This window comes from Balearica regulorum, chromosome 14, assembly GCF_011004875.1.
Source record: "Balearica regulorum gibbericeps isolate bBalReg1 chromosome 14, bBalReg1.pri, whole genome shotgun sequence".
NCBI classification, from domain to species: Eukaryota; Metazoa; Chordata; class Aves; order Gruiformes; family Gruidae; genus Balearica; species Balearica regulorum.
Genome location: NC_046197.1, coordinates 19,363,981 through 19,382,100, shown reverse-complemented (window position 1 = coordinate 19,382,100; position 18,120 = coordinate 19,363,981). Strand labels below are relative to the sequence as shown.

The 18,120-nt window shown below is 39.9% G+C and overlaps 1 protein-coding gene across 6 annotated transcripts in view; it reads left to right on the top strand.

The window, feature by feature from the left end:
• The window catches only part of RAPGEF6 (Rap guanine nucleotide exchange factor 6), a 133,860-nt gene that overhangs the window by 33,229 nt on the left and 82,511 nt on the right, over window positions 1–18,120 (top strand). For all 6 annotated transcript variants that reach the window (XR_012837794.1, XM_075766809.1, XM_075766807.1 and 3 more), the window contains exons 6-7: window positions 10,080–10,149; window positions 15,620–15,763. Coding sequence is in view for 5 of the 6 variants with exons in the window: in XM_075766809.1 (XP_075622924.1) it covers window positions 10,080–10,149; window positions 15,620–15,763 (214 nt within the window). In the remaining variant the exon portion in view is untranslated. The remainder of the gene's footprint in view (window positions 1–10,079; window positions 10,150–15,619; window positions 15,764–18,120) is intronic.

Genomic DNA, 18,120 nt, shown 5'->3' with positions numbered 1-18,120 from the left:
TTTCTGTCATCTGCCCCATGATTACCTTGACAGATAGAGGAGACTTTAGTAGACAACTGTAAACTTAACCTGGTTAAGATGTTGGTTAAGTTCTCCTCCTTTTGCATGCCTTGTTCCATCCGCTGTCTACCATCCAGTAGTTTCAGTCAACAGAGCTTCAGGGAAACTTTAATTTTCTTCTGCAGATCTTTTTGAAGTAAAATAGTCTATAGATTCAAACCGGAGAGAGACATGGCCACACAGAAGCATAGGAAGGTGGTCAGTCACTGCTTTATTGACTTTCTGTAAGTATTTGAATGAGTAATGGTATAAGCTGTGGCTCACTGTGCTTGAGAAGGGCTTTTTGTTCAACTTGGATGAATTTGTATGCAAGCTATAATTCAGAAATCGGCTTAAAAATTGGAGGAGTAAAACTTGCATCCAGGTACGATAAATCTAGTCAATATTCTGATGCTGACGATCATGATGAGAAAAGCCCTGTAAGATTTTTAAAGTAAGAAGCAGATCAATCAGTAATATCGGTACAAAGATGGTAGAACCTTGATTACTCTATTGCCTGGAGAGTGGATTTGTCGATAGATTTGGCGTAGTAGGAAAAGAATTTACTTTTAACATGAAAGTGAAGGCTGGAACAAAAGAACAGGATTGACGGATTTTGTGGAAGGAAAATCATGTCAGCAAGTTAAAGAGTTTTTGTGTTAACCTTGCTTGTTAATCAAGATAATTCATCTGAACAGGATATTTGAGGAAGATTACTCACAGCAAGATTAGCCATAGGAAATAATATCAAGGGCCTGGAGGAACTTTTGAAGCCAATTATGTGGATGACAGCCTCCTACGGCTGTGAGAATTGAACCTTGAAGGGAAAAATACAAAGTCTTGAAACATTCAAGATGTAGTCTTGTTAAAAACAAACACTTCTCTTTTCCAAGCCCTTCCAAGAAATTCAGGAACAGGCCTTCCAAAATCTCACAAGTGGAGAGGATTAGTATTGCTGTCCTGTTCAGGTAGTGCATTTCTTGGCTAAAACGCTTATTTTATCCAAAGTGGACTCATAGTCGTATTGCGGTATCTTTTCACGAGCGTTGTAGGCACATCAATGACTCAGTAAGCCATTTCTCTTTCTATTCTTGGGTAAAAGGAGAAAGCGCAAATGCTTGGATCAAGAAATGGTTATAATGAAAGAGGAACTCTAATTTTGCAATATGAACAGCGGCTTGGGTTGCAATTACTTTAGTATGTTTTGTATTAAGTTAGTATTTGTGAATAGCAATATTTTAATATATTTTGAAACTTACTGCAACTGTCAACAGTGTTTCAGTCTATACTATGTGAAGTAGTAGAAGCACAGAAAACTCTGTGCTTTTACAGGACTGTCAGTGTTGGTAAATAAGAACACAGGATCAAAGACTTAAATTTGCACAACTTAAATTTCTTGTGTTTTAGAAATCTTTTAAAATTTGATGTATGTAACTTTGTTTTCAAGTATATTTATACCTCAAATGTATCATCTCAAACCAGATTAGTTTTACTTCTAAAACCTGTGTTTTCTGCAAACTCCTGTGAATTTGTGCCATTCACTGAAGAAGCAGATGCGCGGCTCAGAGCTCCTGCATTCCCAGCTTCTGCCAGTAAAAGGTTTACTGGTGGTGTTCTCCCACTGATCCTTACAGATTTAACTGTCTTAAATACTGCTTTCTGCTTAGAGCATACCTGCTGTGTCCAAGCTCTGTCCCGGTGCTCCTTAGTCTCTGCTCTTCCTCTTCTTTCTTGTCCCCATGCTCGTCCTGGCCATTTGAGTCCCGATGGCTTTAGTATGGAATATTGCGTTTCTTCTATCAGCTGCCAAGGTCTGGATACAGATGTGCACCAGTCCACTGCTGGCATACAGTAAATCTGATTTTTGACACATTTGCAGTTGCCAGTAAGGTTCTGAATTGTGATGCGGCTTGAAACAATGGTAATTTAAAGCTCTTAGAGCTTGTGTGACTGCCAAAATTGCAGTGGTCTTAGGATGATACTCCATCAATATGTGTTTGCTTCAGACTTCAAAGCTCTTTGCAACTACTCTTGTAGACTGTTTTTCTGCTTTCAAGAAGACAGCTGTAGGCTCACATCCCCGTGCTTATCGAGACCGGATAGATTCTATACTCGCCGCTGGATAAGCAGCAGTGGTTATTCAGTGCAGCTGTGGCTCTAGACACGGTGCTGTTTTCCCTGGGTATTCCTGTAAGTGGTGGCTGTAACTTGTAGCCTGACAGCCAGTAAGTAACTACAACTTGGGAATGCTACCAATAAATGGTTTTTGTAAAGCTAATTAATTCAGATATGATCGTTTGTATTGAAATTCTTCTGGCAGTGCTAGTGCTGTGATGAAAATACTCTGAGGAGAAAGGGAGTGGATGCGGAGAGGCAATGCACCAGTGAGAGGCTGCGTGGCCTCATCTCCCCAAGTGCAGTTCCTCACGCTGGAGGTGTTGCCGTTGAGTAAGGGCTGAGAAGGTGCTGCAAACTAAGAGCACATGGTGCATTTTTTGACACGAAACTATCTTCTAAGAAAGCCAAAAGAGTATGGACTGAAGAAAGACTGTATTGAGACCTGTCGTGACTAAATGACCAAATAATCTTGTCCACAGTTCCCCATTTCTCAGTAATTTCCTTTTTTCTGTTAGCAGTTCCTTACAACAGCTGCCTTACAGAGGTTTCATAAAATGCAAGGGATGCTGATCACACCACAGAAATAGATTTTATTGGCCAAACTAAAAAAGTCCAAGAGATGTGAAATTGGAAGCAGAGGGTAATGTGCAGTTTATTTATATCTAAAATATAGTTTTATTAAGACGACGTAGTCACATGGCCTGGAATAGCTGCACAGCTTCACAGAAAGTGGTAGGTAAGATACAGGCTGCCTCAAAGCATCATCGTATTCCAAGCATGAAGTAATTAGTATAGACATCTCGAGCTTGCAGCCTGCAAATCGTGGAGCCTGTTATGCAGCCTTCAAAATCATGCCCAATTAAAACTTTCAGCAATCTTAAGAGATAAACCTGCTAAACGTTGTTGTTGAGAGCTAATGCAAAAATGGTTTTTGATGACCGAGCATTAATTGAAATCGGTGTTTTGCATTCAGCCATGTATCTTGTGGTTTCAGGTTTCCTTTAAACCATTTTCTGATGGAGGTTGGTGTTCTAATATTTTTATAATTAAATTACTTTGAAATGCTCAGAACTTGCACTGCATATAGTATCACGAAAACCCTGCCATCTGGATTTGCTGAAACTTTTGGTCTGCACTCATGTAACATTTTTCCCTGTCTCCTTACTCTGTTTTGCAAATAGAGTGCATTTAGGGCTGCTCGGCAGTTTGCAGTGCAATGGGAAATGCTGCAGACTGCTGCAAGGGCTCCTGACGGTACCGTCCTGTCACTGCGCCCCAGAAAGGGAGCTGAGAGTCTCCCTAGCAGCATGGTTTTTCAGATAATGGTTGATCTGAGAAAAATCCAGAGAAATTAAGACCTCCATGCAGATGCCCAGCAAAACAAGTTACTCCCGTGAGGATTTCAGTGTCGATTACGCTCATATGCCACAACGGCAACGTAAGAAGGGCAGATTCTGCCTTCTCTATCCGCAGTCAGCAGTGTTGTGTTACTGCCGATTCCGTGGCTATGCAGGTTTTTCCCTCTTTGTTACTTCCCAGCTGAGGACAAGGAATTTAAGTGTGAAACTACATTTTTAGACTGTTTAGATTGGGGTTTAATAATGCTAATGGCAGTTCAAGCCATTCATAATACACTTGTACAGTACATTCAGTGGTAACTGAATGTTTTTTATCTTGGATCTGAACAGTGGCTATACTGCAGTAGATATCCTGGGTGCTTGCTGGAACAGCTGTTTTGCACAAGAGGTGCTTTTTGTGGAGATGAAAAACAAAATGCTTTTCAAATGAAGGGTAAACCCTGACTTGTGGGGAAAAAAAACCCAACAAAAACATTCTCATCTGTTAAAAACCCAACCACTTGCATGCAGAATGCTTTTGCTTTGGAGAAATCGGGCCAGGTTGTTGGATGCATGGAGTCACAGGGTTCTTTTTGCAGTGGCAAAAAGTACAATTTGTCTTCATCTTTTTGTTCCTCAAAGCAGCCTGACAAGCAGTTTGAGAGACAAATATATTCATAAGAAGAAAACATCTAGAAAAAATTACAAATGCTTTGTTTATTATACTGATAAACTGGTATATCAGTGTCCTAGCCCAGCCCTACATGTAATACAGTACCGAGTATCACTGCAGATAGCTGTATCGGCAATCACAGATAAGCGTGCGCATTACTGATACCAACTTATACAGCCAGGATAATGTGATTTTGAAGTTTCTGGAAAATACAGAACAACTTTTGAAGTGCCTGACATCTCATCATTGAAGGCTTTGATGCACAAATATCTGAAAATATTGTTTCAGGATGTAGTAGAATATTGCAAATTTGAAGATGCCTGCTAATTAGTGTTCAGACAAATAATAAGGCATTCAGTCTCAATCTCCATCTGTTTGTAGGCTGAAAGCTCTTCAGGACAGGCTGTGTTTTTTACCTTTAAAGTATGTACTGTATTTGGAGTATTGCATAATGAGAAACCATCACTAATGGGTAACTTCAGCAAATTGATACCAAGAAATGATCAAGTTACATGTCACTGCCATTCTGTAAATCTGTCAGTCTTCAAATTCCAGATGTATTTCAGCACCAAATACTCAAGTCACTTAACAGCTAGCTATTAAGCATCGTTAAACACCAGTGTTTAGAAAGCTGTAAGCATTCGTATACATCCTATTTAAAGAACTACTTTCTTATGTTCAAAATATCTTATTTTGGAGGCTTTTCTAAGTAGTTTGCTTTGTAAAAGTAAGGTTTGTTATAACAGCTCCAGCACCTTAAAGAAGTTTTAACACCTTGCAGTGTTTTGGGGAATGGAGTTGAGTTTGAAAGCTGGAGCATTCTCAAACTGGCAGCAGTTCTCGCCAGTTCACAATTTTGGTCGATGCCCTTGTCTCAGTGAAGTCAAGTGTATACTCAGTGTTCGCGTGTTTAAGATTTTGGAGTTTGCTTTGCAGTCGTGGAAGGTTTTCTCTGTGTTAGCAAGTCATGCAGTGGAAAAGGGACAGATGAACCGAGTGAAACAGCAGATACCGAGACCCAGGTTGTTCGCAGTTCTGGGATTTTTCGTTTCAGTAGCTCTAGTCTGAACCCATGGCCTGAGCACCCATTAGTGCTTGGTATATGATGTCATGCCAGTTCAACTTACATTCCTTTCTCACATGATGCAATTGCTTGAGCATTTTTAATTACAAATAGCAGTGAATCAGAAGGAAGACAAGGTTTCTTGCAAATGAGGCATCCATAAATCAAGGTAAACAAAGCTGCCTTTGGTATGTGGAAGACATTTTTTTCCTATGACAGTGTTGCAGTGAGTGTCTGAAAATTAATGATGCAGATGTAATAGATGAATATTAAGTGACAAGAGCGTACCATAAAATTATAAATAAAAACGCATAATATAGTTTATAGCACTGATTTTTCTGGGCTTCCAGCAGTGGGCAGTTACAGAGTAATGATGTTACATTTAAGACCCTGTTAAAATACGTGTGATTCAACATACAGACCAAGCAAAACTTAAATTGTTGGATTGTTTGAAACTGCAGTGGTTATACCTTTGGTAGTATGTCCTTTGACGTAGTTTTTACTGTATTGTAGGTAGTGATTAATGCATGTTAGTTTCACATTTTCTCACACTTTCAGTATTTGTATTAGTTTAAATTCTTAATTGGACTATTCTTCCCACTCTCTGCGTGAAAGCACTAAAGCGCCCGTACCGTGCTGTCCCTTAATGAGGCTTTCCCGCTTTTCTTCCATATCTGGCCACATACGACATTGGGATGACTTAACATGTAGGGCCGTTTGCGGCTGGAGAAGCTGCGGGGTGGTCTGTAAGCAGAGGTGCTGATGGGCAGCTGAAAGGGCCTTGTTGGACCGGACCTCCCTGGGGAGCAAACCTGGCCCCGGGACTTGATTGCCACGGCCGTGGTCTCCTGGGACTGCGGTGGCCTGAAGCACTGAGCTGGGTAACCGCTGCTGAGAGACGAAGGAACACCACCAGCTCTTGGCACCGCAGCAGGGCATAGATTAGTCCCCAAGGGAAAGATAGCTCTATCTCTTCCAGAAATCCTCTGCGCACTCCGAGAAGGAGCAAGTTTTAGGTTTGGGTGGGTGTTAAACGTCTGAGTATAAAGACGTGTCTGAATAGTTTGTTGTCACAGAAATGTTCCTTCTCCTTTGGAAAAATGCTCCGTACGAAAGCTTGCTTTTGTCTCTCCAAACAAGATTTTGTCTCCTCCAGTTCCAAAGCTTTGTTAACTTAACCTTTTCCATTTCCAAACATCCTCTTATGTTTTGATATGGCAATCAGTTAATCTCTTAAGCATTTTCATACCTTTGTAAGTACTGTACTGTTAATTTTTTTAAAAATGTAAATACTTATTAACTAGAAGATGGCAGATTTAATACTAGACATGACTAGGTGACTCCAAAACCTAATAATTCTGTTCTTTTACTGTCACAATGCTTGTTATTAATTAATTTAATGCTTGAAATTATTTCTTTAAAAAAAAAAAAAAGGTGAGTAACTGCTGATTACCTGAAATCCCCACGAAGACTTTACCCATCACTTCAAATCAGATTTAGATGACTTTGGGGCTGTTACGCCTCCCCACACCTCCTCTCTCTCTTCCCTCCGATGTGCACGCACTCTGGTTCTGGCTATTTTTAATTTTTCCTAATGTATTTGCCTGAACTAGTTAAGACTCTAATTCTGTGACAGTAAACCAATAAAGCAAATAGTTGAACGTTAGTGTTGATTAATGGTCTTTAGTTTAGAAAGGAAATAAATTGTGACAGATGTCGTGCATTACCACCTTCTATCAGTTAGACAAATACGTGTGCATCTTTGCTTACGTATTTGCTAATGATATTTTCTCGTTGCCTGTTATTAATGTTAGTGGATGTTACTACTGAAGAAAGAGTCTTCCTCGGTCAGTGGTTTCAGGGCTGAGTTTCTGTTTATTCTGACCATTTCACGGTGTAATTTTACAAGACAATTGGGAATGAATATCATTCGGAAGCCTTGATTAATAATTGGCAGATTGGTGAAATATAAGGATGTCAGCAAACCTCTTAACTGATACAGAAGCTACACGTTTGTATTCTAGAGAAAAATATGGAATAAGTCATTAAGAAAGTTAAAATCCATGTTTCTAAAGCATGTTAATTAAGAGGAATGTTAAAAATTGGTATTTGTAAAATGTGGTGGTTGTGGCTGGGGAAAACCCATATGACTCCGCCTCTCTCTGAAGGAGCTGTGTTGTGGTTTAATTGATAAAACATCCCATGATGCGCACCAGGAAATAATTAAACTTGACCTATTGGCTTGCACAGATGAGTAGTTTATTTTTTAGGATTAGAAGGGTGAGTTTTGTCTTTGGAACCTAATCCTTTTCTGAGTGTTTGGGTGTTGTAAAGTGCTTGATGGACCAGAAATGATAGTGCCAAGAGCTTGACCTTTCTTATGAGCGGTGTTCTTTTCCGAGCGTTATCGTTTGCTGCCATTCCTTAATTAGCAAACGTTGCAACATAAGCAGAAGGGAGCTTAACAGTAGTTTAATTTCAGGGATGTGTTTATGTAAAACAAAACAAAAAGAAAACAACCCTCCCTCAACCTCCAGTGGTTTGATAAGTTGTTGTTATACAACAAATATACTGGTCCTGAGCAACCATCAGCAGAAAATGGTAGCTTTTTCCTGACTACTGGGGATATAGCAGCAGTAGTAATCTATTTTGTGATAAAATCGATAATGAGTATTTCTGTTTTAAACTGCAAAACCTGAAACTTTCAGTTGCACGTAATTCCTTTAGAATATTGTTTTTTGGGGAAAAAAAATCTATTCTTCTTAGTTTTCTGTTGTATGGAATAGAATTAGAACTGTTTAACTTTTTTTGTTTGCTTGCCTTGTTTTTTTTTTTACTTGCAGATGATACCTTAGCCAAAGTTGGCTTCGCTTTGGTTTTTGGTTTGTAGAGAAATCATAACAGGGAATTTCAGTTTGCCTTGAAGTTAGAGCTTACATTGAGTTTGTGGAAAAAATGACATTTCTGTATTTTCTGAACTAAACTAACTTTGTTGTAACAGTGGGAGTAGTTTGGTTAATCTTTTTGATGTATCGCAAATACATGAGACTGTCATGCCTGGATCACGTGCTGTGTGGAAAGAGCATGAAAGAAAGCATGAAAATTTTATCTATGAGTGAGTTACTGTAGATGTGTGAAAATGCCAGTTTTCCGTGTGAAACTTGTGCTTTTCTGGCCTTCTATGGCATGGGGTGAGAAAACCTCGGTTGTTGTTTATGACTGCATGGCAATCGTGTAATTTAAAGATTTTTTTTTTTTCAGTAGACCATTAGCAAAATCAAAACTTGACAGTTTAAACTGCCGTGCTGCTGTTACTTGTAATACTTTATCCTAACGGGATTACACTGATAATTTCTTTGTTGGAATAATCTGAAGCTTCACTTGAATGACTTCACTGTTAGTCACTTAAGTTCCTTTCCTGAAAATGCACCTATCCTACAAAAGTTGTTGTCTGCTCCCCTAACACATAGTTTATAAGCACCAGTCTTTTAAATCTTTTCTACACAGTGGTGATGTGTCAGTGGAGTTTGCTGTTGAGATGACCTTGTATGTAACTCAAATGTTTTGTGTGGCTGAAGTTTCAGATGTGCTTTCCAAACGTAACCTTAGTGAAAGGAGATGGAGCTGACCCACTTCTTCAGGATTTGCCTCCACACTTGTCTTAACCTCCTCCTAATTCACATGTTAATCTCTGCTTTGAGTTAACTGGTTCTGCAATTATTTCACCTGCTGATATGTGTTAAAACGTGATTGCTTTTGTCAGTCTGAGTTTGTAACATGGCAGCTACAACTACTAAACTGCTAATCCAGCCACGATGCTGTTAATCGAAGGTTTTTTTAATTTCACATCTGTATGGGATCGCTTTCACTTGAGCTCAGTGGAGTGGAGTGGGTCAAGCATACCTAACTCAAGCTACCAGGTCTGTAGTGAAGACAAACTTACTTAATGTGCGAAGCAGGATATTTTCAATTCCAGGTACTGCTACAGTCACAGATTAAGTGAGGAAGAGGTTATTGGTCTGTGATGCACCCCACGCCCCCCCAGCAATACCTACCTCAGCTCTTTTCTTGCTGGTAGTTGCAGCACCCTCAGATCTGCTGGTGTGGTACCTTCTCCTGAGCTGAGTCCCCTAAAGTCACCTCTGGTGTAGGTGTCCTTGTGGAGTCTATCAGCTGAAGCACATCAGGTTGCTTTTAGCCTCTTTCCTTTGTTGCTGTGTTACACTGCCCATCACATTTTGTTGCATTTGTGTATTTTCATACTTCTTAAACAGAACGCATGCGATGATATGCTTGTTGTGATGGTACAAGCAGCAACGTAAAGGCAGAGGTCACAAGTTAAGGCTCAGTTTTAGAGCAGAGGTTCTCTGTCCTCCCGTTTGCTGGGAGGATGAAGGGGCCACGTGGAGCTGAGGGAACTCTTGTTAAAAATGCTGTGTGCAAAGAAGTTCTTCGGAGTTTTTGGGATTTATGTGTATTTGTTTTTACAAAGCCTGTTTAATGCTTAATTAACATTTACTAATGTTTTCTTGTCAACACTGAAATGCATTGTGAGGGGGTTTGAGTATCTGCAAGTGATAATGATTTTACAAAAGAACATTCATTATATTCAGACTTTACATAGCAGGCTATGATGAGAGGTGCTGAGTAAATTAAAAAAATTATGATAATGGTACTGTCTGGTTGGAATTTTTCACACAATAGTTTTTGTTACAATTTTTCTTTGTCCTTTTTTGTTTTTAAGGATATTGTAACATGCACCATTGCCAGTTATTTTTATTACTGAAAAGGTAAAATAGGCTGTTCATCTCAGTCTTTTTCGTTTGTGTTTTTTTCCATCCCACTCTAGTTTTGGCAAGCAGTCTGGAGGAAAACGAGGATGCGAATGTATCATATTGGAGCCTTCAGAAATGATTGTGGTAAGACAGATTTTTCAAATGTATTTAAATCTATTGCTGGTTTCAGCAAATTCTTTCTGTTTTATAGCAGAAAGCTTATTGTAAAGTATTCTATAAAATTGCAGCAAAATTGCCTTGATTTCAATTATACCTATGGCTGCTATCGTAACAGCAATAGCTATGTAAATTTAATCTAGATGGGTAAATGATGATGATGATTAGGTCATTCTTTCTAAAATTATGCTTACTTGAGTTTCAAAAGCCTACCAGTTATGGCTGAGTTGAGCATTCCTGAGTCAGGCAATGATAGCCTGCTATATTTTATTTACATCCCCACCCCCCTTTTCATTGCTTTTTACCGGCCCTGCTGGGTCGGGCAGGAAAGGCCCTCGTACTCCTTTGCAGCTCCACACGGTGTGAAGGCTTTTAGGTAAGAGGAGAAGGAACATAAGGGTGCTTAGCCAAGCTTGAAGGGTAAGGTTTTCAGCTTAGTTGTCATCGACCTTTTCCATGTCCAGCTTTCCGTCTGCTTCTTCAGAATATTTACTACTATTGCCCAGTTCACGTGTACTAATAGATTGTAACTCAGTCCTCCCCAGGTTGGTGCACACATACTGTCAGCAGCTGGAAGGTTAGCATTACTTTCTGTAGTGCAGACCGATGTTGGACCCCAGTAGTATGACTGGGGGCTCAGGAAGATCTCTTTAACTTCTGCTTCTAATGGAGCTGGAACAAAAACATGTGTTGCTCCGAAACCACGTCTGTTAAGCAGACTCAGATCTCCAGACTGTGATTGATTTACCTTCCTTACAGCTAGATTTGGTAGCGTTCAAACCAGTATTCGATGATGTCTCCTACTCACTGAATACGTAAATATTCAGCTTCTATGAGGAATTCGGTCCTCACAGTAGACTAACAGCCGTGGACGTCAGAGATGTGCTGTACCGAGTGTGCTTGCTGTCCTTCGTGCTGTTCTTTCTATGCAGCGTCAGTCTGATTCTGCTCGTGGGCTTTGATAGCATCAGTAATACGCTCTTTGCTGCAGCAGATGTTCTAAGCTACAGCTTCATGTCATGAATTAAGCACAGGTAAGAGTGCAAGAAGCCTGTCTCAGTCCTCTGGAGTGAATTAGTTCATTTGTGTAGTCGCAATTATCCAATCTCTTCTCAAAGCTGGAGTTTTGGGGGAGAGGTTTGTGCCTTGAGGCATGCCACAGGACTGCTTGGGTGACAATATGTGCAGCCATGTCACGTGGACCCCCAGGCACTCTGGTTTGCTGCTGCTGCTTCGAATTTTTGCTTGTTTGCTGCTGCTGAGACTTTGTTGTGCTGAGTACGCCTGTGTCCACTGCCTGGCGTAAGCTGAGCCTTGCACCTCAACACTCCTGGCATCTCGTAGCACAGAACCACAAACACTCACTTACCTGATCGTATATAGACCTTTTGTATCTCTGTAATCTTTCAAGTTGATGTAACAGAAGAATTTGGTCTGTTTGGACCAATTTCACTAACAAACCAGTTACTCAACTCTTAGCTTCTCTAACTGGTGCTGCAGACGTCACCAGACCTGATGTGCTGCTTCCTACCAAAACCTAGTAGATGATGACGCAGCCGCCGTTGGCAGCAGGAGCAGTCTGGAGTGCATGCAACTTTCCTTCCAGGGCTGGCTGGTGACTCGCTCACTGCAAGTGTGTCTGCAAGTTTACATGAAATACATTCCATGGGCAAAATAGGTGATAATATGAAGTTCTTAGGAAATACATACATCCTTCCTTGGCCTTATCACCATTGTTGTCTTTAAAAAAAAAACAAAAAACCAAACAGAACCAAAAAAACCCCAAAACAAGAAGATAGATGCAAATAAAAGAGTAGCTTCTCTGCAGCGTGTGCTACCGGAGAGAAACTGCCCTTATTAAAGTATTTTGTGAAGCAACTAGAGAGTTTAGTGTATGTATAACTCGAGTAGCCAAAACTGTGATGAGTTGTTTCAGAGGAATCCGCTGTCCCAGTCTTTGGAGAAGCTGGCATTGGCCATGTCGACAATGTCAAACACTGCTGGGGGTGTTACTGGGGACAACTGCACAGCCTGGGACAGCTGTCTTCTGTATTTCAAACCTCTTCAGTTTTCTGTAATTGTAGTTAAATGCCAAGGAGAGTATAGAGACACTTGAAAGTATCTTAAATCTTTCCTTTTCTGGAACTTCAATGTATTTTTCTGTAGGAAAATCAGAGAATTAGAAGTGCAAAATTGTTTCTTCATTATTTTAAGTTCCTGTTTTGCAGGTAAATATAGCTAAAGGTACTATTAACTGTCAGCTTTCTAGGTAGGGCTTAATGGGGTGAGAAAAAAGCATCAGTGTTGTGGCAAGCACCTTGCTAATGATCGGCACGGACACAAGGTGTACTTGAGTTTCATTTCCCTGATTAATTGATTAATTTATCTTAATTCTTTTACCTCTCTTTTTTAATTTGAAACATACTAATGAAGTTTAATACATAATGAATATTTATCTTAAAGCAAAAGAATTAGTTACTTTAATGTAGTTAAAACCACCATCGTTCTCTGCTGCTGACTGATTATTTTTTTTTTTTCCCTTCCTCTTTCTTTTTAGAATGTAAATCAGTTTTGTAGCAGGAACCCTCTGGGAACTGACCCATTTTAAAGGCCATAAAATGTGGTCAACTTAAGTTAATGAGGATAACAGATAGTGTGTGAATGGGCATTGTAGCTCATATTTTTGGAGGCTGAACAATCTATTGAATTAATAATAGGTCCATTTATCACTTAAGAAAATGGCCCAGAATTGTAGTGTATCTCAGTGTACTGAAGTGTCTTTTCTGTTGTTCCTTGGTGGTTTTATTTTCTTTCTCAGATCTAAGCGTAAGATTTCAGAAGAGCAGCATGATTATTTGGAGGTGAAAATAATTCATTGCTGGCATGGACTGCAGAGTGAAATTGGGACAGTCCTACGATCCTCCTCGATTTTTCCATGGCAGCGAGTGCTGTGGGTGCAGCTGGCTGTATGGAAGCATTCTGTTGCTGCCAGCATTCAAGGTTAATAAAACACCACCCTTGATTAGAAACTAGCCAGTTAATATGCTATTCTGAACTTCTTGTTACATAATGAGAACAAAATAATATGAAAATATACGGGGCAGCAGTCTCCGTCTGACCTGGCAGCCTGGTCCTCCCACACCGGGGCCCGGCTCGCAGCATCCGCAGAGATGTGGAATTCCTCTGTAGCAGTTTTTATCCCACTTGGGGGGTTGTGAGGAGGCTGAATACGCTCTCTGCCAGCAGAAATTTGTAGTTTTAACCAGGTGAAAGCCTGGCTTAAGTGCTGAGTGGTGCGAGGGAGCCCTGGCACGCCCGTCCCGCTGATGTGCAGCGTATCACAACCCACTTGTATATGTTACTGTAAATCATAAGCATAAACAATCTGATGGTCAGCTGGACTCAAAATATGGATTGTAATGGTGGCACTAAACTGGAAGTTATGTGGTGTGGAGGTCTGTCTGCGTTTTCTGATTTTTGTTTTGTTTTTGTCAGCAGCAGTGGCATTAACCGAAGGAAGCAGGTGGTCTCAGTTTCTGAGTTTCCCCCAGCAGTTGGCTGTTTTGCTTTTGTCTTAACAAATAATACATTTATACTCACTTCTTAGTTTTCAGTTAGAATTGTGGAAGAAAAATAACTTCATCTTTCACCGAGTGTTTGTTTTACTTTGGTCTTAAGAATGTCTATTCATTTTGGGACTTTGAACTACAAGGGTCCTCAGTGTTGGAAGAGCCATTGGCTGCTTGAGCGAGCCTTTGGTGTCCAGGTTAATCTGTTATACTGGAGAAGCTCAGCGCTTGGTTTGGTTTCTATGATCCTGTAAGACTGAACGCAGAGAAAGAAGGAAATAATACTTTTATTGAAGGAGTTTGCGTATGGTAGCACACATACAAAAATTAGAAAAGAAATCCACACGATTTTGGTTATTTAATTGAGTAACTGTACAAAACCAAACTTTTTTACTTGTGGAAGCCTTCTCTATAATTTGGGAGCAACATTATTGCTAACTAGAAACCCATGTTTGAATCTTACTAAATGGTCTGTTTAAAAAGGGGGGGTTTTGTTTGTTTTTTGTCTGCCTGCATGCCTTGTATTTTTTTTAACCTCTTTATACCATCGTGCTTCCAGCAATACTGCTACTAGATATCTTTGCTCATTGTTTTATGCCTTTGCAAATGGGTAGTAAAATTCTAGTGAAAAGTGGGGTTGTTGTATGCTAGGAATTAAAAATAACCCACAAGGCAAGCCCAGCTGCTTGCACCTTCACATAGACCTCAGACAGACTTAGCTGTTAGGAAAAAGTGATGTGGAAAGTAGATGTGATCTTGCTTTTGTGATGATTTAGATATTTTGGTTACTTTCTTGTTCCGGTCTGTTAAGTCTTTCTGGTTTTCATTCCTTTATACCTTTTGAATTTTAATTTTGAGCTAATTTACCCAAGTATGTGAAGTGAGGGCTGCATAAGACCCCATAAAGGTTCTTCTCCTGTTCTAGTACTAAAATCTTATGTTTAGGATTTTAAAGTGAGATTTGGAGGGAGAAAAAAAAATAAAAATCATTGAGGACAGTAGAAACTCCTCTACAGTAAATGTATTGTAGAGGAGCTTCTTGGCCGGCTGCAGCCTATTTGCATGCATGTCTACTCTGCTTCCTGCTAGGAGAGGTTTTTCCAAAACATCAGAAGGAAATGGGAAAGGATGAGACTGCTTTTTATAGAAAAAAGGAATTGTAACTAGTGAGATAAAAAGGTTTTATGTTGGCTTTTACTAATAAGATAAATTTACCTATTTTTTAATGTGTAGTCATAAATAATATTTAATACCAAGTTACGAATCAAGTTCCAGTTATTTCTTCTTAATCTACTGGAAACGATTAGAAGTCAGTATGACATAGTTGAAGTAGTTATTTATAAAAAGCTGGAATATTTAAAGTTGTTTAGCTGTGACTGGTATTAGAAATCAGTTATGCTTTTAAAAATTGCACCAATAAAAATAGGATATAATTCAATGCCTTTACCAGATTGTAAATACTCAAAGAAATGGTAACTTCTGTGTTGAAGATACAGACACTGCTTGTTTCAAGTGTAACTCGTATGCTATGTGTGGGTGCAGAAGGGTTTCTGCTGGTGAGTGACATTGTGTAGAGGATATGTATGCCTGTCTTTTGGGGGGGGAGGAAATGAAAAAAAAACCCCACTCTAACCCAAAAAAACCCCTGTTTCCTGGAAGGAAACTGTGGCTTCCAGCACATTGTAGTAACGTAGTTCTGAGGCATGCAGCAGCGGTTCTCTGAAACGTCCGCAGTCATTTTCTCAAGAAAAGTTTAACTGCTCTGAACTTATGTTTGTTCCTTCCTCATGAGCTTAATACGGCTCCATCGGATTTCGGTGATATGGAAGAACTGGATGTTTAACCAGGAGCCTGAACATGTGTTTCAGGTGGAGAACTCCAAAGACAATGAGGAAAACATCTTGCAAAGAGAAGTCCCGCTCAGGCAGTCCCGTCGGAGGTTTCGGAAGATCAACCAGAGGGGCGAGCGTCAGACCATCACTGACAACGTGGATGCCAGCAGTTACCTGTCGGTGAGTCCGCTCTCCCTTGGCCGATGTCCTGGGCATCGCGCCATCTGCGTGGCTGACTGGCGTGGAGTTTTATCGAGAAACACTGCTGAGATGGAGGAGTTGTGTTTGTTGCTTGTCAGAACACTTTTTTTCTTGCGGGGGAGCAGGAGAGTGCTTTGGATTTGAACACCATGGGTGGAAGTAAAGATTCAGGCACTAGTTAGAAAAGAGATTTTTTGGTTTAGGGGTTTTCAGTGGAGCACTATAAATAAATCTTAACATGTTAGCTGGACAGAGAAATGGTCATTCTTGGGTTTTGTTGGTTTTACCTGGAGTTCTTTTGCTAAGATGTAGGAATTAGTTGTTTGCTTTTTTTCCTTAATAAATTTGAACTATGGTTTGGAATTGATTCAATCACGAATGCAGTTCAATATAGTATGAACACTATGGTTGTATTTGGTAATGTTTACTTGCTTAAAAATAGCGTAGTGGTAATTCAAGCATCAAAAAGAGTAACGGCAACTCATTTGCTAGTTTTAAATAACATCATAGACTATATAATCTGCGCTCTGTGAAGGCACATACAGCTGTGGTTTTAAGGCTACAATGCTTTTATGAAGGTTTCTCTTTACCATTAATTTTCACATACAAACTTCCTGCAGGATATACGTGTGATCTAGACAAATTATTTCATTGAAAATAATTGTTCTGGATACTTTGATTTGCTTTGAAAATCAAAGGTTAAAAACCAGTACTAATGTTGAAGTACACAAACCTGGAGTAGTCTTCATGCACGAAAAAAAACCCCAAATTCAATTTCTCCCCCTTCTTTCCATCTTCCTTTTCATCTCCCTGAAAGGTACAAAGCTTCTCTTAGTTGATACACTTCAAAATATCTGATGTGTGCAGTTAGATATAAACTTAAAAGATTTCCTCTGTTTCAGGATAAACTGCTATTTTTTTGCGTGTTGGTAGCTGTTGGATTGCAGGTGGTGATTTTAGACTCTCTACAGCACGAGTGTGTCTGTGAGCAGAGGTTACTTTTGGCATTTGTCTTGAAAGCGGAAAAACTCTCATTGCTGTGACAGGAAGAGAATATGCTGCTTGAAGTTTAACGTCCTCTGCCATCTCATTTCATGTGTTGGATTTTATCATTAGTAAGTCATCTGAATTAGTTATTGATGAGATGAGATGCTCTGGGCAGTCATGCATAAGGCTTTATTAGGAATTGTGTGTGACAAAATGCGTCTCTCTTTCTTCGGTGTTTCTGTGACGTTGAGTAAGCACATGGAAAATAATTCTCAGACTTCAGTGCCAAGAGGAAGAGAATCCCAGGAACAGCCGGTGCTGATGCTACCTGTGCAGCTTGCCTGGAGGGGCACGGGAGAAGGGACTGGGGCATTTTTGGTCTCAGAAAGACCAAGTTGTACAGCTTCTGGCACGATTTCAGAGGCTTTCAGTTATTGATGCGAGGGAATCGGTGTGGTACACTCGCAGGATTGTGATCAGCTGACAAATTATGTTAGGATTTTTCTTCATGTTGATTTATTTCTTTAGGTTACCAACCCCACAGAGTGCGTGTGTGTGTCTACACGTATAGTTTCATGTTGCAAATCTGGTGGCTTCCTCAGATTTAGGAATATATATATATTTTGATCAGCATTTGATGGGAAATGGTATAAACTTCATAAATCAACAGCATATTCCTAAATCTGCTTTTTGTGTCAGTTAATTAGGAATATCTAAAGAGAGTCCTGTTAACGCTGCTAGGTGTTTTCCTGGACGAGTGAGTGCTAAGTGGCAAGGAGTAAACAATCACCTCTGATAGAAAATCTGCAAGCTGTTGGGTTTTCAGCAGTCTGAATTGAAATACCAATTCTTGCTTTGTAGACAGTAAGCTCCTAATTGGGAAGTGTCATACTTGCTGTACTTGGTGTAGCGAAAAGTAATTTGTAACTCAACAGATGACTAAGAAATCAAACCACGATAACCAGCTGCCTGTTTGACAAGTAAATAAAAATTGGTTGCCTGTATTTTTCCATATTCCATTATAATCTGATAAAATAATGACTCTTTTCTGAGGTATGCTTTGTTCTGTGCCTAGGTTTAACTCTTCCCTATATGAGTCCGCTCATACATGGCTGTTGGTTCCAAATGGTCTTGAAAAACAGGCTTTATAATGCAACCCTTCATGTCAGCCCCTGTGAGAATGGGCAGGATAAGGAGCAGGGGTTTGAATGAAACTTTTATTTGACGAGAACTTGCAATAACGTTTTCTGCCAGAGTGGGGAAAACTGTTTACAAACTCGCCGACAGATTTCCTCTCTGGCATAATGCTGATGAATAAAGGCAGTGTTGTATGTCACTGTCCAGTCTGT